Below are 22711 nucleotides of genomic sequence, written 5' to 3'. Positions count from 1 at the left end.
GAAACGCAAGACATGGTGGGGATTATGACAGATGTCAATCATGTTTCACTAATTTGAAAGCAGAACCCATTTTTGTTCAGAGTGTTAAAAAAGTAACACCTGCAGAGCCCAGTCGTAAAAACTAAATATCACTGGATATTTACCAGTGAGTTCTGGTCTTAAAAGCTCACAGCTCCTCTCTGAAATCTCAAGTCTGTCTTGTGACAGAATAGGAAAGACGCAGCCTGACATTCTTGGTATTTTCAAGGTAAAAATAAGTGTCAAGAAACACCACTTCTATCTCAAAGATGATAATAATTTCAAGCGTGCTTTTAAATACGTTAAACAAGATAAAAACCTAAGCAGTTGTTCTTTACAGCTCGCCAACGAAAAACCCATGCAAATTAGTTGCTTTTTTGTAAACAGTTTGAAACAAAGTCATAAACCACGAGTCTCCCTTTCCAAAACCGTGCACATAAACTGAAAAAGCCCCACGACGTGAATACATCCCTCCTCGCGTTAGGATATGGCAGAGAATGAACTTCTGAACTGCAGCCTACTCCAGAATCCAAGTCTTGGTGTAGTGAGTTCAGCCGTGAAAGAGATACTGCATCTTTAATGTAGCTGACAGAGAATCTCCTACAAGTATAACCACTGTGGGACTGGAACAACACTAATGCAGAAAATAAATAGGAAAAAGTAATGCTATTTATTAAAAGAATTCCATCTCTGAATTATTCTGTTTAAATTATAATGTAAGATAAACAAGTTTGGATAGAAATGTGCTTGCTCTCCCAATATTTGGACTTTTAAAAAACATTTCCTAAGAATCAATTTAAAAAAGCATTTCATAATTTGATATAGCCATAAGTTAATACTGTATGGAGATGATTAATATCCTATGCTAGTGGTCAGTGACCTTTTGTAAACACTAGCCAGATGCTAGCAAAACTGGCTAGAAAACTATTGTCACAGGCCTTTTTAACAAGCAGTATCATATTTCTTTCCAACAATCAGATTTGTAATTGTTTTCACAAAACCTTTTCCTATTTTTTTTTTTGATATACTTTATTTTAAACCTAATACCTGAAAACATAAACAAGTCTTCAAACCTCTTCCACTAACACTAAATCCACAAGGCAATTAACTTCAGTTGGCCGTAACTACATAAGCTCTTGTGCGAGAGACCTGTTCAGACGGGATCTCCCCCCCATCCCCTTCCATCCGCCCCCCTCCCCAGACAATCCAAGCACCCTCCCGGTGAGGAGAAGGTGAAGCGAGGGACAGTAGGAAGTGGCACAGTGGACTGGCATTTCCCCCCTCTACGTGCGATTCAGCGTCTGGAAGATTCGGGAGATCTGTAGCATGACAGGCCCAGTTTCTGGATCGTTCATCCACTGAGTGCTGTTCAAGGGGTTTTCAAGCATATCCTCGAAGGCTGCCGAGAGAGGGAAATTGCAAAACTCAGTCCTTCAGTCAGCAAAGGCTTCCACGTTTGGGATGCTTCAACAACAGGACAGTTAGAAATGGCTGCAACTCAAAGGCAGTGGGCAAGCATGACCCAAAAATGGTGGGAATAATACATTTACCATTTGCACTCCTCAGACTCCACCGCCCGGGATGCTACAAGGCTGGTGTGCTTTCCCCATTCCTCAGCATTAAATTCACTGCAGACAGAGGGTGATTAAATACTCAGCCTGGATTATTATAGTCCACCTTACAAAACCTCAAGGACATGGGTTTGAAGAGCTAAAGCCTTAGCAAATGCCTACACACAGTAGCAGGGACCACACCATGCAATTCCTCCATTTATGAATGCCCATCGTGGCCATTTGCTGCCAATGCTCCTGGGAGAAGAGTCTTCTGCAACTCCACTCTTCTGATCAAAGATTTTCCATATCCCAGCCTACATTTCTTAATGGCTAGTTCTTGCACCATTATCTCTCTCCTTCTTCGTTTTTAACCAAGGCAGTTCATAGAAAGCACCGTCGCCCCCTTGCTCTGTTACCTTTGCTCTCCTGTGCTGCACTCTGGTTGTCCTGTGGCTCCTCTCTCGTAACATCTCAGAAGAGAACACTAAGCCAGTAAAACGAGGAGCAGGTAAGCCAAAGGCTACCCAGGAAGGAGCAGCAGAGTCAGCAAAGTGTAGCCCCTTGAGCCCCCAAATCTCAGAGCTCTCTCTTCAGAGAGGCCCCTGGAGCCTAAAGGGAAGCAGCATCTTCCCTCGGAGCGGCACGTGCTCTCTCCTTCCTGGGGTTTGGAGAGCAGAGGGTGGCAGGGAGGCAGCCAGTCCCACCTGCCCGGACCCAGGCAGAAGGGGAAAGGCTGTCTGTGCAGAAGAGTCACCTCCCTTTCTGAACAGTGACAGCCATCCCAATATTTAAGAGCAGTTTTTTCTTTCTATACTCAGCTGTCTTTACAATAAGCTTTGTTGGTTTGCTTTGTTTGTTTTTTAAAATGTGCCAATTTTCACTCTTCTACTTGTTTTGAAGGAACCAGACAGCTACTGCAAGAGCTAAGCTGCAGATTTGGCAGAAGTTGGGTCCAGGCAGTAATTTATAAGCCTTGTGACAGACACTGAGCTGGACTACTGGACATTTGGAGCTGTTGCTATGGTCCAGGACAAAAAAAGCAGTGGCACATCTGACCTATTCAGAAGTCACCCGAATGTCAGTGTTGTAAGAGCCTGGCAGACTGGCACCAAGGTCGGTGTCTTAATTTTCCCAAGAGTGTTAGTGTACAAAGCTCCAAGGGACATTAGTGAGAGCTGTTAAGTACCCAGCACCTCCCAAAGACTCATCATTAACACCTTGCTCAAGGTCATGCAGTGTGCCTAGAGAAAAGCCCAGAATAAAGAGCAGATCTCACTTCTCACCACTTTAACTATATTCTTTTACATAGATTCAAAAGCTTAAAACTAAAGATGTATCAACATTCTGTAAGTATCCAATTAATTGCAAACATTCATTATTAAATTCTGTGACATAAGCAATTTGCAGATGTATCATTAGGAATATATTCTCTGATGTTCATCCAAGCTTTACAAGCGTGTATAACAGCATTTCATTTTCTATTTATATTCTGGGCTGCAGCGTGGAACCCTTGTTGGAAACGGAGATCATTTGTTCAGAAATCAGGGTGGGAAGGTCCTGCTGTTGAATTATTTAAAGGCTTGCAAACTCTCCTAATTACATTTAAAGTAGTATTTTCTAAAGGCTGCACATACAGCCTTTACTTAAAAGCAAGTCTTCAAATAAATTTTGAAGCCAAAGACTAAATGCAAAACTTTCTATATACATCACAGAGCCAATGTCATTCTTCTGTATCATCCTCCAGCGTCAGAGAGACCAATTTATCAGAGATTTGTGTTTCACCATCAGGCTCATCAGTTGGGTGCTTGCTGTGCTCACAGCCTTTCAGACCACGAACACACAGACTTTACCACGGAGCTGAAACTCAAGTAGGGCAAACAGTATTTTCACATACGTTATCTCAGCTTTGATAGGCAAGGCCTGAGCTCAGGCTTCTTGTTTGGTTACTCTTCCACGAGTTATCTTCCATCCCAGTGATCAGGCCTCAGCACACAGTAAGCTTTACAGCAGGAGACAGCCTTGTTTTTTCTGTGAAATAATCAGCGTTCTAGACAGACATTCCTCATTTTTCCCCTCGTGGCCAAAGGGAGGACACAAAAGGTCTCCTAAATCCACAAAAGCACTGCAGCCAGCAGCTATTAAAGTTCCGAGTTCAGCAAGTAATGCAGCAGCCTGGGGAATTAGTAGCGTTTCTGGGACAGCCCCAAGTTCTGCTCTAGGTTTCGCTGAGTTGCGGTATGAAGCAAACAAACAATACAGTTGCTGAAAGTGAGGAAAAGGGTACAGAGCAGCACCTCTCCCACAAAGAGTGCTGTCATCATCCAGTCCCTGTTCTTATTTGCCAGCAACTACAGAGACAGCATATATATATCAGGAACCCAAGCAGGACTTACCTAGTAGAGTTTTAGGGTTGGTTAGCCCTAACTGTACGACTGGGTTTTCTAAGATGGCTTGGAAGAGAGGGCTATTGGTGTCAATTCCCTTGTCTAAGTCCTCTGGAGAAGGCTTTCTGTCTCCCAGCAGCCATTCACACTGCAAGAAATCACCAGGCACAACAGATTTCATGAGTGATTCCATCAGAACGAAAGCATCTCAAAAGTTTTGACAACATGGCATGTTAAAAGTATTTTTTTCCCCTCACATTTCTTTTCACACTAGATTACTATTCATTTGTGTGTTGCTCCCACACCTTTATTTCAACAGGAACAACAGCTGTGCTGGGAAGATGTGTGTTATCCTACTTATGTACTGCCTCAAAAGGAGCCCCATCAACACTTACAATGCGACAGCCTGAAGTACCGTCCAGCCCAACATCCTCTAGCAGTAGCCAGCACTGGATGCTTAAGAAGAGAAGATTCCTTGGCTGTCAGCTGTGCCCACATGATTTTCCTTAAAATATCATCCACTAGTTGGGGACTAATCAATCTTTGAAAACCTTTATGTTTTTGGATTCTGTAAACTGTGGGATGCGTTGCCGCAGAATGGTAATTTACACACTGCATGGCTTGAATCTCTTGCTCAATCATTTATTCCTGTCCTCTAATCAGTTATCAATTATTGGGAATACCTTTTCCTTTCTTATGATGGCACATTCTCTTTTGCAGACTCTGGTGAGGGAGTTTCTCAAAAGCTTTTTGAAAATCCACATACGCTGTATCAACCAGATCAGCCTCAACCTCACGCATGCTGAGTTCCTCTTAAGAAGTCTAAAACCTTTGTATTCTCATTGTGCATCTAATTTGGAAGAGGCACAGAATATATAGTGCTCATTTCATCTCCAGTGACTGTTGGGCTTTATGACAGATCAAAACATCAACCAATTCAATGATTAAAGGAATCGGTTGAACAGACTATTATAGCAATAAGGAACAGAAATGACATTGTACTCACAGCCGCATTTTGCTGGTTGTTGTTTACTCTGAGTGCATCTACCACTTCTTTTTCATCAAATCCCATCTCCATCAGGGCAATGACAGCCTGTATCAGATTTGCACAGCTTAATAAATGTTACATTTAAAACAGAAATGAGAACAATCATATCCTTACACCTTCTGTGCAGGAGCTTTTTGTGGGCTAAACCCTGCCATTATTTCCATTTGTAGACCACTAATCTTATCTATTTTCAACTACCCTGTATCAAAAGTGTCTTTATTATGGAAGAAGAATAAATCTTAAGAGGGACGGCAGTTCCTATCCTCAGCCCTGAAAGCTGAATGCAAAGCAAAGAGCAAGTGTACCTGGGGCAGAAAGGAGAAAAGCAGGACAGAAACACCTTATTTTAGAACTTCTCTCATGTCATAAAGCTTTTGTTCACATCTCACTGACAGATCAAGCTCACGCGCGTCCCTAGTTCTATTCACTCAATTTAATTTCACTTCCTGGATTTATTATATTGCCGGTGAGTGTTATGTATTTAGACAAGCGTACCTAGATGCTGTTATGAGAATGTTTAATCATTTAGAAATTGTAGCCAGGTCATCAAATACATTTGCAGCTTTTAACTGAAATCTCAAGAAACAGCTTTGTTGTGAAAACAAAGCACTAGATTCTAAAGAGCACCTCCTGGTGAGTTTACAGTATGATAACAACACATATTTTCACTTCAGCTAATACTGTGTTCTGAAAAAAAGGTTAACTTCTGCATTTGCTCCAAGACTTAAATCTGCTGGTGGTAATTTTCCTTGTCTCCTAAATACAATGATGCTCTTCTGTCCTTTTCTACAGCAAAAGGACCTAAGGTCCTGCAAGCCTTCCTTCCTAGACAGCAGACGGAAAGAGCAATGCCAGGAGCCTGGCAGCTCATTTCAGTCCCGTCAGTTAGTTTTCAGGTGCAGAAGCAGCAGTATCTAAATTACTGGCACTGTTATCTGAGACAGCAATGCATTAATTAGGTAATATCCCTTTCAGCAACCTGAATTTAAACAGTCCCTAAAGACTTCCACTAAAATACTGTCAAGCCAGCATAATATACGTCTACCCAGATGGCCCATTCCATTTATTAACTAAACATTTATTTGGATTCCACGGTGCCCGCAGAGTCCCTTCAAATCCTAACGGTTATACAGCGAGATAAGCAGCACGTACTCGTGGGTCTGGGCGAAACTCTCTTTTCCTCCGGATTTTCTTGAATATTTCTGTCAGCTCATCCTTGGCCTCTTCCCCACCCGCTTCCGAACTGGGACCTGCAGTCGCCTCAGCAGAGGATGCACCAGCTTCAGCTGTGGCTTCTGCTGGAGTCTGACCTGGAAGCGGAGCATCCACTGTAGGGTCATCTGCGTGTTCTATCAACCACTCCATGGCCTGTGTCACCGACATACTGAAAAGCAAATCCAAAAATAGGGGTGAGAAACACTCCAGATGCACAGTAGTGTTCCACATGCCTTTGCATTTATTCCCGTGGTATACTGACTGGCAGGTTAATTAGTATCTGAAAAGCCATAAACAATAAAGTTTTGGAGCAAATCTCAGAGCACCTTAATTCTCTGTGCATTCGGGACACCACAATCTTCTCAGAGGAATGAAGTCCAACTTGGACAGCTGCAACCCAGATTTTATAAGGCATTTCTGAGGGAGTCACCTAATTCTCCATGTCATCTGCTTTACTTCACAGACAAACACTAATTGCAACTGTTGACAAAACTGCAAACAAAGCACGTTCCAAATTTTCATGGAACATCTCAGATGCAAGCTGCTTTGTTGTTAAGGAGATATCTCTGACATCCATCCAGGGATCAAGGAATGACATTAACACCACAATTAAAAAAAAAAAAAAAAAAAAGAAGAGGGTGAAAAACATTACATGTGCACAATATGCCTTGAGCAAGGGCAAAATTCAACACAGGCAAATGCACCCGGACAGGTAGCACTCTGTTCTTCCTCCACTCTGACTTAAGAAATCCGTGATCCCTCGAAGGAGAAGCCAGCCCAAGGGAAAAGAACATCAGGATAACAACAGGGTCGCTTGCTTCCCATGCAAGTGCTCCAGATAAGGGATCTTGGGAGCACCCGAATGAATACAGAGAAAGCAAAGATAGTGACAGGGCAACTGAACATGTAATTTCATTTGATACATGGGAATTGTTACATATTCGCAGAAAGGAAAGCCTTTGCCTATTTGGCTTTTTAGTTACAACATGAAAGATGGAAGACATCAGGGGAGAAAGTCTGAGCCACAAGGGAGAGATACTGGAAAAGAGTGACTGGAGTGTTATGGATTCTCTATCATTAGACATTTTTGAGAAAGGCCTAACAAGCCCCTCTGAGGAGTGAGGCAGTACAGCTGATTCTTCTTAGGGCAGGAGGCAACGTAGTAGTTGTCATATTTTCCTACAGTTGCTATCTGAACTCTACAATATTCTTGGAATGTTTTTAAAAGATCAGCATAAAGTACTTTTCTACAGCTGAAAGATCAACGTGGATGGGCTAGGTTTGCTTTTCTCTCTGTAAAAATTTGAATTCTAGAAGTGGAAGAAAATGTGAGTTTAATACCTGGAAACAGTGCCAGCCTGGCAGCCTTGTGAACCGCCGAGCAGCTATTCTTTCCAGAGCCAGTACAGCACAGTCTCCCCTTCCCTGAGCCATCTCCACCTGCGCGCTGCCTGAGGCAGCACTGTTCTTTGAGTTAATGCTTCTTCCAACCTAGTTTTAGGTGACCCACATAAGGAGACTTTTGATAAAAAAAATGCAGATTTTTCTTTTTAACCATATCAGGTAATTTACAGGGAGTGTGCTGAGTACACTTACTGATTTAATCGAAGGGCTTTGACAGCTCTGCTCTCTGGAAACCCCATTTCTGTAAGTTGTCGCAGAGCTATCTCATCCACTCTGTCTTCCTCATCCTCATCCAGCATGGCTACACATACACAAACAAAACAATGTTCAGATTGACTTCAAGCTAAAATAAACCCCTTTCTCAATGGAATGGCATGTGTTAAGTTCAAACCCCATTCTCCTCTTCCATCCCTTCTTTTGTTTCTGCCCCAGATTTGCTATCTCATCATTTAATTTGCTGCACTCAGCTTGACCTGGCTCAGATAGATTCTTCCAGGACAAAGACCTTGTCCAGATGTGTTGAAGATCTCAAATAAAAAACAGCTGACTCTCACACAACTGTGGTATTTCCACATAAGTAAATATATAAATAAGATCTTCAGTGGATCTCCTATAAATTATCTAGAATGTAAGTTGAATCTGGTCACAGCAAATCTCAAGGGCAAGCATTTCCCACAAACTGAATTTAACAGCTACGCTTCTCCTCATTTATACAATCTATATCCATGAGGTGAAATCTTTGCCACAAAGTTTGCAGTAGCTTCGCTATTACGTCAAGGTCTGGACTTCCCTCTGCGAGCCCACTCTTCTGCTATGGAAGCAAACAAGTTCCCAGGATTGAAATAGTAACTATAAAGATATATGGTTCATACCATTCGCCTTCTTAAAGAGTTCAACTGCATCTGGGTTCAGTGCTAGCAATTTCTGTGCAACTTCTATAAGAGACACTAAGATCTTCCGGAGCTCTGTCTGGAACTGCAAGAAAGGAAACTGTCAAAACATTTAGACAGGAGGTTACCAGACATCATTAAATCTTGATATATCTATTGTTAGTATCTCAGCAGTAATCTGGCCCCCTGTACAGATGGTTGCTTTATTAGGGCTATATTTTTATTGCTCAGTCTCTCAAGGAACACAGGGCCTTTCCTGTTAAGTGGTACATGTAAGTAAAAGCTACTGGGCAGAAAAGTCCTTTTTATTTCTACCACAGTTTGCTGCCCAGTACCACCACAAGATGTGCAGTGTTCAAGAGAACCCACTGCTTCACAGAAACACTTTGACTCCCACCTTGCACAAACGTTATAAGATGACAGTCACGGTAGCTCCGTACCAGTGCTACCCGCTTCTGTGAACCAGGGATTCTCCCTGGTCTACCATTTGCTTTCTAGTAATCTAAGTGTGAACAGCACACATCAAAGCTATTTTCTAAACTGAAGCATCGCAAATTCCTTTCAGTTGGACATTTGTTTTTTAAAATGCCATGCTCAGTAGGTCATGTAGGCCACTAAACAGCTTAAACGCCAATTGTCCCCAATTTAAGGTTATAGGGCACTCTGAAGACATGCAATATCTAGACAGATTCGCTGCTTCATATCCCTGCTAGTACAGAAGGGTAAAAGTAGCCCCCACACTGCTGAAGACACAGTTAGAAACATTGCAAGCAATTACTGAAGTCAAAATTTATGCCTAATTTCTCTTTTCAAAGCCATGGAAGAGGAAAAAAAACCCACTGCAAACATCTGAACTATTTAAGACTGAAGAAATAAAACACCCTAACTTAACACCTGCTAGATTTTGAATATGCTTACTGAGGCTTTCCCAATGACAAATAAAACGTTTAAAATCATAATTTAGAAGAGAGCGTTTTATTATCACTAAATAGCATGACCTGTGTCTAAATCTTAAGCTATCTGCTTTAACCTACATTATATACATCTGAATTCCTTTGACAGAGTAAAGAGAATCACATTCACATGTAAGAGAAAAGGTTAAACAAGACAAAAGCCTCTTTGGATGTTAGTGAGTGAGTTAAAGAAGTCGAGTCTAATACTTACATCCCTCATGTTGTGATGGGCCACAGTGCGATCGACATTGCGAGAGGGCAGATTTGCAGTTGCTTTGAGAATAGCATCCTTATCAGGAGCTTTCTGCTCTTGTTTCCTCTTGAAGGATAGGAAACATGATCAGGTTTCATAACCCGTTATCCCCAGAACAGAGAACACAGCATAGCAGAGAGCAGTTTCATATTCCTCACCAAGGCATCAAGCAGTGCTCTGTAACTTGCAACTAAGAGAAACAGCAGTCTAGCAATATGATGGATTAATAGCACCAGTATAATTTTGCAAATCTAGAGCAAAACTGGACCTGTAGGGTTACCTTACACCTATTTCTAGGTCTAAACACACCGGGAAATTCCAGCATAAAGACGTGAGGTGATGTATCAAACATGGAGAGAACTCAGAGGCCTCAATGCCCAGGACCATATTCTGCCCACAAAGGCTGCTCACAGCACACTCTCTTCAAACCTGAGGTTTATCGAGAGACGTACCAAAATTGTGCACAAACTAACACTTAACTGCTTAACACTGGAAATGCTTCACTGCTTGCAAGAATCATGCAGAGATATATGGTGCCTTGGATTTTCAGTACATGCTTACAGTCCAGGACAAAACATCGCAGGGTACAAACTATAAGTATTTCCTAATCTTACAACTTATGCTCTTACAGTGACATTCTGCACAGCAAGACCATACTGAAGAGAGAGACATACACCAATACCTACAGGAAGGGATACAGAGACATACACCAATACCTACAGGAAGGGATACAGAGACATACACCAATACCTACAGGAAGCAAGAAGAAGCAAAGCTGTGCAAGGACAAAGTACAGAGACCTAGAAATTCACAATGTCAAGCACAAGCATCACTCAAAGTGTCTATGCGATAACATCAGTTGCAATACCACTCGTGCATAAGCATCATCATGGGCATCACTGACCCTCAGGAACAATTACATTCCAATAAAATAAAAAAAAAGAACAGTAGGGGGTCAACACTTCAGCTCTAGAGACCTGGTTAGAGGGTGACAAGCCACACACAAAGACAGAAGACAGCCTGACAGCAAATCAACATATTTCTATTAGATTTTCAGAGAGAAAGCAAGGCACTTGCTGAACTATGCTTATACAGTCATTAGATATTTGTTCAAAGATCAAACCTATACCACTCCACAGAGTGTATCTCCATGTCTTATTCCAAGGCAAATGTTCTCACAATCAAAGTTAAAAATGGAAAATCAGCTTCCTCAAGATTTGGAAGAAATGTGAAATAATTTCCCTAGAATTTACCTGGCAGCATTTGCCTCTACAACCAAAGAGAGTACACCACAGTAATCCTTCTGCAGCTCATCAATAAAGCAGTTAATCAAAAAGGCCAAGTCAAGAAGTCTTTCAAACTCACTTTCTCCTCTGCTGACACATCTGCCATTTTGGGGAGCGGAGGCGGTGCACGCTTCTTTATTAAAAGCAAGACATCTAGAAAAAGAATGATAATGAAATAAATTAGAAAGTAATGCGAAAACAGTTCTTGTAAGATACCTCACAGATTCAATTTTTCCTGGAGATCGATTTTGTATTAATGCCACTGTAGCATCAGTCCTTTTTCACACTTTAGAACTTGTACGGCTTTACACAATCGTCTTCAGTATTTGCAATTCCTGAGTGCACAGTAAATTCACCACATGGTCTGTTATTAGTTATGCTTTGACTGTTACTGATTTCTCCTCCTCACACAACATCATTAAAGAGAGGGTATTGCAGGCTCCAGTTGTCCTGTACATTAACAGTACATCAATTGGCTCATCATAATAAGAAAGCACCAGCACCTTCAGTGAGAAGGGAGCAGTAGAGACAGGCCAGGGATGGCGTTTGGTCTAAGCTGGGGCTTTCTTTCAAAGTGCAGCAAGGCAAGGGCCAAGAGCCAACAAGAACTTCCAGTACCAGGCTGAAGCTCACCTTTGTGTGTGAATGGCAGCAGCAGAGCGATCCACGGTCTACAGCAGCGGTGTATCGCTGGTAGCCCACCAGGGCAAGTCTCAAGGACAAATGAGTCTTCAGTCTCAGATGCCCCACATGACCTGGCATGAGCTTGAACTGGGCTTTTAAGACTCATACTTTCCCTTTACAAGGCACCCTTTTTCTGGACAGCATGTGATGCTTTACAAGTTTCTAGCACCTCAGTTACTACCACATACATTCTAAGGGTGGAAAAACGCAGACACACGTTAGAGCCCAAAAGGGGTCTGTGCAGCATCTGCTGTTCTTCAGCCAGACACAGCCCGACACGCAGTTTTTAGTCCATTTGCATCAAGCAGGTAAAAAAAGCAAACAAAGCACACTTTGCACAACAAGTTCCCTTGGTCTGGCTCAGCACATAACAGCCAAGAGCAACAGCTGGTGAAGGCTCTTAACCCTCATTTGTCCAGCTGATCCGAATGCGAAAGGATCCACATGCTGACTCTTGGCTGCCCTGCGCAGTCAGCCGGTGGCAATCAGCTGTTGGCTGCGATCTCCTCTCCCTGACAAGGGACATGAAAGGGACGGCACGTTGCAGAGGGAAAAGGTTTACTATGACTAAACAGTTAATACTGCTTCGCTGCTGCAAACTGCAATCCAAAACTCGGTAGGAGCCGGCACCTCGCCTAGAAATAATACACCACCGATCAACAAAAATGCTGTCCCTGGCCTTTGCCTGCGGTGGCACCTCACAGTTCCTGTTCAGCTCTGAAGGTGACAAGTGACACTGCCTTGGAAGAGATGCCAAACTGCTCGTGTTCGCAGCAGCAGTTCTCCAGCCTGCATGAACTCCTGCAAAACCCCAGGAATTTTACTCCTGCTGAGTTTCTGGTTCAGAAAATATTTCTGTCTAAGGCAGTTCTGCTTCTCTCGCCTTCTGCACCACTGCCCTTTAGCTCCAGAAGGGGCCATTAGCTTAAGCTGTCTAGTGAACTCCAGCTCTCATCTTTAGATCTTCTTTTGTTTCACATTAATCCTTTACACCTTTAAAGTTCAGGAGCAAATACATAGCTCCTATACTCTACTGTAGTCAGCGAGACTATAGTGTGATGCATTCTGTCCTACGTTTGCAGAGGACAGAACAAGATCTGCAGACACTCAGATACACCCTGGCAACCATCCTCCTGCTAGACCTGGAGACCTCAAGAACCACCCCCCCAAAAGCATTGGGTTGTCTGTCTTGGAATACTCAGCCACGATAAATAATTTTGAAGGATAAATTCTGCCCTGGAGGTTTCTAAGGAAATCCTTTAAAATGAGATAAAAATAATCTGTTTAACTTATTGACTTAATGAACACTCCTGATTTCTTTCCAGCTCTTAGAAGGAAGAGTGAGCAGAAGCAAACTGCTCAAGGTGCTTTCTCTGGGAGAGGAAATAATTTTTTTTTCCCCTCTTCTTTTTGTGCCACCTTATTAGCTTCCTATATCAAAGCAGAGCAGATATGAAAAAGGTTACTATTTGGAACTCACCAAATAGTGAAACACAATCTCATGTTTCGAGGCTGACAGAATTAAAAACCAGACAATCTTACCTCTATCTTGAATGTTTTCCTCCAACACTGTTTTTGTGTCTGTCAGCACCTTCTCAGAAGTAGCATGGATCAATTTATGATGTGTCATGGTTTTTGGATCCTCCAAGCTCCCAGGTACACACTGCAGAAGATAATAAATATTGAAGATCAGGTGACAGAAATAAGCCCACTGCATGAATCACTGCACCTTGCACTTAAGATTCTCCCCATACAAACTGTGCCATCATTTACTGGCTTCTTCACAGCTTAAGCTAGAGGCCAGCGCACACAATGTATTTTATTAAGGAAATCCAGGCTTGAATTGTGCTATAACACAACTGAGTGTGGTAACAACCAACCACTGGAATAATCTCCCCCGGGAAGTGGTGGATTCCCCACCATTGGGCACTTAAGATTCGGCTGGTCAGGGTGCTGGGCATCTTGTCTCGACCATGGTTTTGCCAAGAAAGGTTGGACCAGATGATCCTTGAGGTCCCTCCCAACCTGGGATTCTGTGATCTATGAGAAGTCTAGGGGTAGCAATTAGTACCATGAACCAAGAATGCAAATCCACAAAGAGCATCCAGTGGTTTGGCAGAAGGGAAGGCTGTAATAGCGCAGTGTTTCTTATTTGTAACTAGTGTCAAAATAGAGCAGAGACTCTCTGCTTCATCTAATAACTATTATTTACATACACTGTCAGACTAAACAAGAAACTGCCAGCAGTGATTTCAGGATACTTGACCTTAAACTGGGAGGGAAACAGCAGTTTCTGCACCTCATTTCAAGCTGAAATCAACAGATTTGGCTGCTGGAGCCCTAACCTGGCTTCCTGCTGAAAGGGCTGAACAAAAGTGATACTCACAACTTTTTTTCCCCAACCATAAATAACCAGTACACCGTAGATGTTTTTCATGTATGAACATTGTGGGCAATTCCTTATTACAATTCTAAATTGTATGTCAATTAATTCACGAGGAAATCAAGTTCAAATCCTAAAATAGAGTGTGCACACACACAGGCCTTGAACTGACACGTCTTCACACCAGAGCGGCTCCCGGATCCACAGCGATAGATTTCAAGAACATTACATCAACACATCTGGAGCCTTCTAATTTGTTTGAGTGGAAAAAGAAAGCATAGTGGTTGCAATTCCAGAAAGGCAAAATTAAAAATAACCTACAAAATTGCTGCTGCTGTTCTCGCCACAAAATAGGACACTTAATTCTGACCTCACCTGCTCTGCTCACAGAAAACAGCTTTTAATGATACTTCTTTCAATACACGTTTCTCCTGAGCCACTTTTACCCTGTTTGCAGGAGAATGCGTTCACCCCACTGAAATCAGCGCTCTACTTTGATGTAGCACTTAGTCCTGTTCATCATAATATTCATCACCAGCCTCCTTCAAAGGAATCCTTTTCATCCGTCACCACCTTTTCTGTTGTGACTGTAATTGATGGAAGACTCAGCTACCTGCTCTTTTTTCCAAACATAACGCCCTTGGTTTCAACACAGGCAGGTCTTTTAATTCCTCATCTGAACTTCTGTGCAGTTCTGATGCCTCGATAAGATTGAGGGGAGAATGCTAGAGCCCTGCTTTGTATAACAGTAGCTTCTTACTAATCCTTCGGCATATTAACTGCTGAACAAAAGCCAAAGAATGCATTAAAGCCTAGAAGCAGCTGGGAGTACCTCCTGTGATTGATCCCATAGGTTACCCAAAACGCACGAGTACATCAGTGGAACATCTCCTCCTCAAACACCTCAAAATATTACTGTTATAGAGACTTAGAGTCAGATCCCACAAGGAAGAACTTGAAAACAGGAGCCGGGAGGTGTATGTTTGGGGTGGGACGGGATGAGACACAACATGGACCTATTACCTATTTTTTTTCCTAGCACATATAAAGGGGGGTGCACGTGCAATCATAATACTTACTAATAAGGTGAAAGTGGAAGTGAAAAAAATATAAGTTGCTGTTTTAAAAGAAAGTCCTGTGGACACCTATTCCTACTTCCTGTTCCTCTAACCACTCTGTTAACAACTGCATAGAACAATAAGGCATTTATAGACGGTACATATATCACAGAGACTGCTCGGGGAAATACTTAATTTATCTTAACACTTTAACATGTCCTGGAAATAGAAAGGCCATTTTAACAGGCAATGCCTCTAGTAGCTCTCAACAGCCCACCAGGAACTATAACCACTAAACATCCGATCTCACTGTGGAATCTTTCACGAGAACCGTATCTGCCAAAATACAGTGTTTTCATATTAAATACAATGCTTTCAAGTGTTACTGGAAACATCTTCCTGCCCAGAGAGAGAAGAGCACTGGTAATTCACAGGGAGGGCAGTGAGAGGGAGAGGAATTCCATGGGCAGTGCAGAGGAAGCGTCTGTCACACAAGCGGAAGGCAGACGAGAAATCAGGGTGCACCCTGAAGCAGGGAAATTGGGGTGCACTTTGCTGCCCCGGGTCACAGGGAAGATGAGCTCTCTCGCATCTTTTTGTACAAAAGGGTTATAAGGAGGCGATCTGCTGTTTCACGGTTTCGCTTCCAGCGTAAATATTCGCATTTCTTTTCAAAACTGCGTTTCCAGCAGGCTGCTTTGCCAGGCAGGTGAGAAACCTTTGTTCACAGGTGCCTGAGCAACTGCTGGAATTTTAAGCCCCAGTGATGCTAGATGCTATTTGGGAAGCTTGGAACACTGATAAACCACACGGCTTTCTGTTTGTTTTTAAACTAAGAGAAAGCATTTTTTTTTTGCTTTTATCAACAGAAACATTTGAAAATAGGACTGACACTCCCTACTACTAAACTTGGGTGGCTTCAACCATCTGCATCCCTCAAAGTATCCAAAACATGCCCAGGGGCATGAACCTACCTTATCTTTGAGAACTAGCACCTTGCATCTGTTCCACAGATACTCCTTATCATACCTTAAAAACCAGGCGAGTATCACTGAGACAGCTTAAGAAAAAAAGGGGAAGAGAAGCACAGGAGGATTAAAAGCTTGCCCCACACTGCCAGGAAAACGAGAGGTAGAGTTTACATTGACACACAGCCCACATTTGTGCATCCCGAGTGCACGATCACGATTTACATCAGTATTTCAGAAATACTTGGCCAGTCAGCACTGGGCACAAGAATTATGGATCATAAAAAATATTTAAGTCAAGCCTGAGTTTCTGTGGTTACGCTGACCCTTCTCAATCCTGCTTCCGAAATGGACTGTTGCTTTTTAAGGAAACCACAGGAGAGCTCAGGGTCTGCTCCCGCTGAGGTGGTGGGGCCTTGTGCAGGGACAAGTGACTGTTCCAAGAGAACATTTTGATGGTAAAACTTGAGTTCAAGAATAGCTAGAAAGGGAAACAACTTATTATCAGGTAATTGTTTTGTTCACAGACTACATAAACAATATAACTAAAGGCAGCATTTTAACAACAATCACCACTGACTTGTTACAGATCAAGAGATAGAACCAACAGAAGGGTTTTGGGTTGGGTTTTTTTTTTTTTTCTTTATCTGTTACAAAAAAAACCAAAACACAAAAGAAAAGACATCAAGAGCGACACTTCAAAGATCAGCAAGTATCTGAACATTATGGAGGGAAAAGTAGCCACCTTCCTAGATCAAATCTCTTATCAGGATTATCTTCCTCTGCTGATTGATTTCAAGAATGATTTCAAAGACTTTAGGGAACATAATAATCAGCATCTTACAAGAGATGGCTGCATAAATTATCTCAAGGTGCTATCAAGATTCCTTGCAACATACCCACGATCAGCAGCCAGGATTTTTCCATTTCTATTTTTCCCCCTCCATAAAACTATATATTATCCATAATGGTTATGCAAATCCATACCATTAGCACAAAGCAGCAGAGAGAAGGAAATCAAACATCACGCCAAGTTATCAATTGTCTTCTGCCCTGGCTCGCACTGCAATACAAGCATCTATTCAATTAAGCTTCCTGATAATTAAAGGCCTTTCAGCTCTGCACATATGCACATAATCATTACCCTACCCTCTTTTGGCACCACTCTTCTGCTTAATCACTCAGCTGCGCTGAAGGGGGGACAAGAGGGGAGCACTAGACTTCTCCCAAGGACAGAACAGCATGGGGAGCCCTGCACCCCCATTTTCCCTCAAGAAGGATCGCACCTACCTCAGGAAAGCAGACTCAAACGTGGCCCTTCTTGTCCCTAAATCAAAAAGCACTTACAAAGGCTACAGGAGAAGAAAAAAAGGCATGTGCTGTGACCTGTAGTTTCCAGGGGTTCTAGCTGAAGGCAAATAACCAGCAGGCCCAAGGCAGAGGGCATCTGGTACTTTGCAACCTGCTCATTCAGAAAATAAAACCTTTTACCCTTCAAATGGGGGTTGGGTAATTACATATTACAGGTATGTTCTCCTACTGCAGCTGTGGTTTATGAAAAAAAAAAAAAAAAGAAAGAAGTCTTTGCAAGACTCAAGACAAAAAGCCCCAGAGATGGGACCAAAGGCTCTTGCTTTTCACACCGAGAAGTTACACGTCCCCCAGTGAGAAATTCAGCAGGTTACGACTCACGCTGCCAGACCACGTTGTGTTGGTTCCAGAGTGAGAGACTTTAGGAGAGCCCTGGTCACGGGTCACAACCTTACACGCTGTTGTTGTCAATCACGTTTTTGCTGTAACGTAAAACACTCATGGGCAGATGTTCAAAATTCAATCCAATGGCTTTGAAACCACTGGTTTTTAACATTTAACACTCACAAAACACAACAACGGTAACTGAGCACATGAATACAAAGAGCCTGTGCAATTTTTTCACATTTTCTTTTCCAGACAGTGATTAGTAATTTATGCTTTGGACACGTCCATTGGGACCTTACTGCTCAGAGCACAGGGCGAGAGTTAGACAAGCCAATTACCTCTCCACCGAACATCCCACTAGTCACTGGGCCAACAGGGTGACGCTGTACTAAGACTTTTTCAAAAAAGGGAAGTTCTCCTCCGCAGTTACTACTTCCCTTGTCTGCTCTTAAATATAAACAAGAAACAAACCAGGCTATAATCTGTGAGTGAAAATCATCAGAAGCCAGTTCACTGGTCTTGCAAGGCACGGTGACCAGTTCAGAAAGTGCACGCAGGAGCTGGCGGTCTCTAACTCTACCACAAAACACACGTCCAGTTCTGTAACTAAAGGTTGCAAAGTAACTTCCCCCGAACCCCTCCTTTTCCAATACACAAAGCTCTTGAAATGGGCATTTTCTTTCTATATGGGACAGTTGCACATTATTTGGGGGGGTGGCAGACAGGGCAAACCAGGAAACCAGAACACAAAGCCTCTTGTTTACTTTTACTTAGACGTTTACAGGGCGTTAGAAAAAAATCAGTTTTCTCCACACGGGGACCTGCCTGTCCCCCCGCCCCGACCCTGATTTTCAGTCCCAGCCGGGAACCCGCCCCGGAGGACGGAAAGCGCCGAGATTTGGGCGCTATCTCTGCCTCACACCCGCCCCGGGCTCGCCGCTCCCTCCCAGCGCGCCGCACGACCCGGGAGCCGGCCGGGGGAGCCCCCAGCGCCGGAGGACGGGACGGGACACCCCTCCTTACGTGTTTGAGGCATCGCTCCTTCAGCTTCTCCACCGTAGTGTCCTCGGGGACCTCCTCCAGCCACTCCGCGCCCTCCATGGTGCACACATGGAGCCTCAGCACCTTCCCCGCGAAGATCTTCTCCTCCTGCACGAACATGGCCCCGGGCCCCACCGCCGTCCCCGGTCCCCGCTCTCTCCCGCCGACGCCTGCTCAACCAGGCCCCGGGCACCGCCGTGCGCCGGGCCCCGCGCTACCGCCCGCCCATGAAGGTGACCCCGCCAGGCCCGAGGGGAGCGGCGAGCCCGGCCGGGCCGCGCTGGGAGAAGGGGAGCTCACTGGGTCCCCGGCGGCGCTGCCCCGGCCCCGCCGCCCTGTCCCGGCCCCGTCGCCGCCGCTCCTGTCACCGCCTGGGCCCGCCGGTCCCTCCCAGGGGACGGGGGCGCTCCCGCCGCGACCGGAACAGGAAAAAGAGTGGCTTTGCGGGGCATGCTGGGAGATGTAGTTTTCTGGGGGACGCGCCGGAAGTGAAGGCCGCGACGGTTCCGGGCAGAAATTAATCCCCCTGCCCCTGGGCGCGCGGGGGAGGTTTTTTCAATGTTTATTCAAGGCCCCGCGGCGGGAGGGGCGGCTCGGCATGAAAAAAATAAAAAAAAATTTTTTTAAAAAATGTTTTCGCAGTGCATCGTGGGAATGGCGGTCTCCGCCGCCGCCCCGGAGCACTGTGGGAAGTGTAGTCCTCCTCCCCGGGGCACGCTGGGAGCTGTAGTCCGCAGCGCTGAGGGCCGAGGCGGGCAGCGCTCGGGCAGCGGGCAGCGCTCGGTCAGCGAGCTGCCCCGCCGACACCTGCCGCGGGGGTCTCCGGGGATCCCGGGGGGTCCCTGCCCTCCGCGCCCGGGCGGGAGGGGACGGCCGGGGGACGCGGCGTTCTCCCTTCCGCCATTAGAGGGAGACCGCGAGCTGCCGGCTGCCGCCGGGCGGGGGACGCCTACGCGCTGCGGGGACCCGGAGCCAGCCCCGGAGGGCGGGCGGGTGGCGGTCCTGGGCACTGGGAGAGGCTAAAGCCGTCCTCGGGAACGCACGGAGCGGGGCAGCCCTACGGCCGCGGGGGAGCCGTCTGTGTGTCCGGGGCCTGTCAGTCTGTCCGGGGCCTGTCAGTCTGTCCGGGGCCTGTCCTGTCTGTCCAGGGCCTGTCCTGTCTGTCCGGGGCCTGTCAGTCTGTCCGGGGCCTGTCAGTCTGTCCCGGGCCTGTCCTGTCTGCCCGGGGCCTGTCAGTCTGTCCAGGGCATGTCCTGTCTGTCCGGGGCTTGTCCTGTCTGCCCGGGGCCTGTCAGTCTGTCCAGGGCCTGTCAGTTTGTCCCAGGCCTGTCCATCTGTCTGTCCCAGGCCTGTCTATCCAAGCCAGGCCTGGTGTGTCCCATCTCTGCCCGTCTCCCATCCCTTTCTCATACCCGAGGGTGCCCCAGGCAGGGGCAAGTCACTTCCCAGGGAGCAAGCGATAAAAATTGAGGCCCAATCCATAGGAAAAGGCTGCCCACGCTCTTTCTGCACACTCGCTGTGCCTCAGCTTGTTTTCCCTCCCCAGATTATTGCCGGCAGCCTGACAGGCTGGGGGGCTTTTTGGTGTTAAATACACTGCTAAAGGGAGCTTGAAATGAGAAAAAGAGGGCCTGCAGCTCTAGCTGCTGGGGTTTTATGTGTGTATTAAACGGAGCTGTGCTTGTCTAGGAAATACGAGGACTAGGTCATCGTTTCATCTTGGAGTGAGTGCTGTAATAGTCATGTTACAGACAGTCTGGCGTTGGTTGAGCGGCAGCTAAAGCTCTCTGGAAGTAATAAATCCAGACAGAATTAGCAGACCCAGAGACAATAAAGGCAATAAAGTGTTAACGTGAGAGGGAGCTGGGAGCTCCGGAGAGCAGAGAGTCGATCCCGTCAAAAAGCAGATTTAGTTTTAGGATGTCAGAAGCAGAAGTTACTGCTGAAGCCCCCACTCAAGAGTGCGTTTTGGGGTCTTTATGGCTAAATCACGCTGGGCCAGCAGCTCCCAGGGGCCAAAGGGGAGATTTTTCTTTCCTGTTTTCCAAGATGTGAAGGAATCCCATCCCTTTCCGCCGCCCTTGCTGGAGACACCAGCTCCCGGAGCCCACGAGAGGGAGCAAATTCCCCCTCAGCCATCTCCCCGCCAGCACCCGCTCCTTTTGGGGACAACCTGCACGAGTGTCACCCGCAATGAGGGTGGCCCTGGGGTGACCCCCGGGGCTGACCCGAGGGGAAGGCGTAGGTCCTGGGGGGCGTAGCGGTGGGGTGACCCCCAAGTCCTGCCCTGCCAGCGGGGAGCCCTGGCTCCAGCCAGCCCCTGCTCGAGGCCACGTCCCGGCCACCGAAGAACCGCTCTTTTCTCCTGATTCCAGCGTTATTTACTCCCCGCAACTTTTCCTGCTCCATGGGTAGAGCTGGAAGTCTGGACGCCGACTCGGGAAGGTGGTTCTCAGTGACCCCGGTGGCGGGAGAGAGGAAGGATAACATTTTACTAGGAGATATTTTAAAACAGCAAAGAAAGGTTGGGTGATTTCACGGCAGCTGCGAGCTCTGGGTGTGGGGAGGCTGCGTGGAAGTTACACAGCAATAAAGGGGGCTCTGAGCAGCCGCTACTGCGAGTAGAAGCAATATTTGGAGATGAATCTGGAGCTGAGGTGGAAAAAAAAGGAGATTTCTGCTTTCTGGCCATATCTTGCATGGAAACAGTGCTTGCCTAACACAAGTGGAATACTTTATTTTCAAGCTTTGAATGCAGCTCCCGTGTGCTTGATAAAATGTACCCATAAAATTGCAAATACGAGGCAATTTGACTACTGATGGCTAATGCATCATAACGGCTAAGGAAATGTGGGCATTTAAAAATACCCCATTTAAACATCGGGCATTACCTCCGTTACTTGCACTGTAGCAGAATAAATAAACAATATGTGTGTATTATGTTAATATTGTCCAAAGCCAAAAGAATGAGTGCACAATGTGTTACTTGCTTTTTATGACTGATCCATTATGGCCAGAGACCAACGTGTGAATGAGAAAAGAGGGAAATCAGCGGCTCTTTTCCTTGGAGAAATGGCTCTTTTTGTTTTATGTCTCCAGGTGAATTATTTTCCGTGATTGCATCTAGCAGCAGGAACCTCCTGCCTTCCTGAGAATGATACGGGTCCCAGGGAAGATGGTTGTGAAACTCTGTTGATTTGATGATTGTTGTTGGCCTGGGGGCTGCCCCGTGTTCTGGGGGGGTAAAAGCAGACCAGGGGAGGGGGACAGAGCCCACCCACAGCCAAACACCCTGGTGTAGCACAGGGGGCTCGCTGGGCTGTACCTGGGGAGCAGAGAACCATTAGTGTTGACTCCTGCAGGAACCAAAGAGGGGTGTGGGAGCAGGCGCTGCTGCCCAGGGTCTCCTTTGGTGCAAATTGGAGCAGTTTTGGCACTGCTCTAATGTCTGCAAGTTGTCACCCTCAGACATGGGTCCGAGGACTCCTTGGTACGCACACGAGAGGCAGTGCCTCTCCTGGGCTGATTTCTTCTCTTGCAAGGACTCCCAGAAGCTCGTTCCGGACCAACCAGTGTGGGCGGAGTGAGGACATCCAACTCAGGGAAATCCACACCAGCAAACCCCAGAATCTCTTTTAAATTGTCTGAGAGTGGGAGGAATAAAAGAGAGTGAAAATTGTGCCCCCCCCCCCCGGCTTTTCCTGGGCAATCTCAGAATTTATTGAGACAACTCCTGTGGGATGCTCCATCACGTCATCCAAGACTTGTGTATCGACTCTTTTCCTGCTGCTGCTGAGTGAAGAAATATGATAGCAGGAGGGATAATGAAGCAGACATGTTTTCTTCAAATCAAACTGCTTCTCTCTTAAGACGGG

At 45.5% G+C, this 22711-nt stretch overlaps 1 protein-coding gene across 2 annotated transcripts; it reads right to left on the bottom strand.

Annotated features, from left to right (window-relative positions):
• Positions 1 to 666: 666 nt before the first annotated feature.
• UBAC1 (UBA domain containing 1) lies at positions 667 to 19055 on the bottom strand. Of its 2 annotated transcripts, none has more exons than XM_074161111.1 (10): positions 18819 to 19055; positions 13231 to 13351; positions 11084 to 11157; positions 9677 to 9784; positions 8495 to 8597; positions 7815 to 7923; positions 6156 to 6387; positions 4962 to 5048; positions 3965 to 4103; positions 667 to 1417 (listed from the first exon to the last, which is right to left on the bottom strand). In XM_074161111.1, exons 1-10 carry the CDS (start codon positions 18954 to 18956, stop codon positions 1302 to 1304), a joined length of 1227 nt encoding a protein of 408 aa, XP_074017212.1. In that variant the 5' UTR covers positions 18957 to 19055; the 3' UTR covers positions 667 to 1301. The 2 variants fall into 2 exon arrangements, with proteins under 2 accessions (XP_074017212.1, XP_074017211.1); XM_074161110.1 differs by having other exon boundaries at positions 8495 to 8612; positions 18819 to 18956.
• Positions 19056 to 22711: the final 3656 nt, after the last annotated feature.

The sequence above is a fragment of the Numenius arquata genome, chromosome 19 (assembly GCF_964106895.1).
Source record: "Numenius arquata chromosome 19, bNumArq3.hap1.1, whole genome shotgun sequence".
In the NCBI taxonomy this organism is placed as follows: Eukaryota; Metazoa; Chordata; class Aves; order Charadriiformes; family Scolopacidae; genus Numenius; species Numenius arquata.
Note: the sequence above shows the minus strand (reverse complement) of the source record. Positions and strands in the feature narration are given on the sequence as shown.

Bases quoted from the DNA above. Each gene is read 5' to 3' on its own strand.
- UBAC1 (XM_074161110.1), bottom strand. From the start codon at position 18,956: ATGTTCGTGCAGGAGGAGAAGATCTTCGCGGGGAAGGTGCTGAGGCTC. The intron at 7,924-8,494 runs GTATGAACCATA...GTGTATGTGTAG, and splicing joins ACTCTTTAAGAAGGCGAATG to CCATGCTGGATGAGGATGAG. The intron at 4,104-4,961 runs GTGAGTACAATG...GATTTCTTGCAG, and splicing joins ACAACCAGCAAAATGCGGCT to TGTGAATGGCTGCTGGGAGA.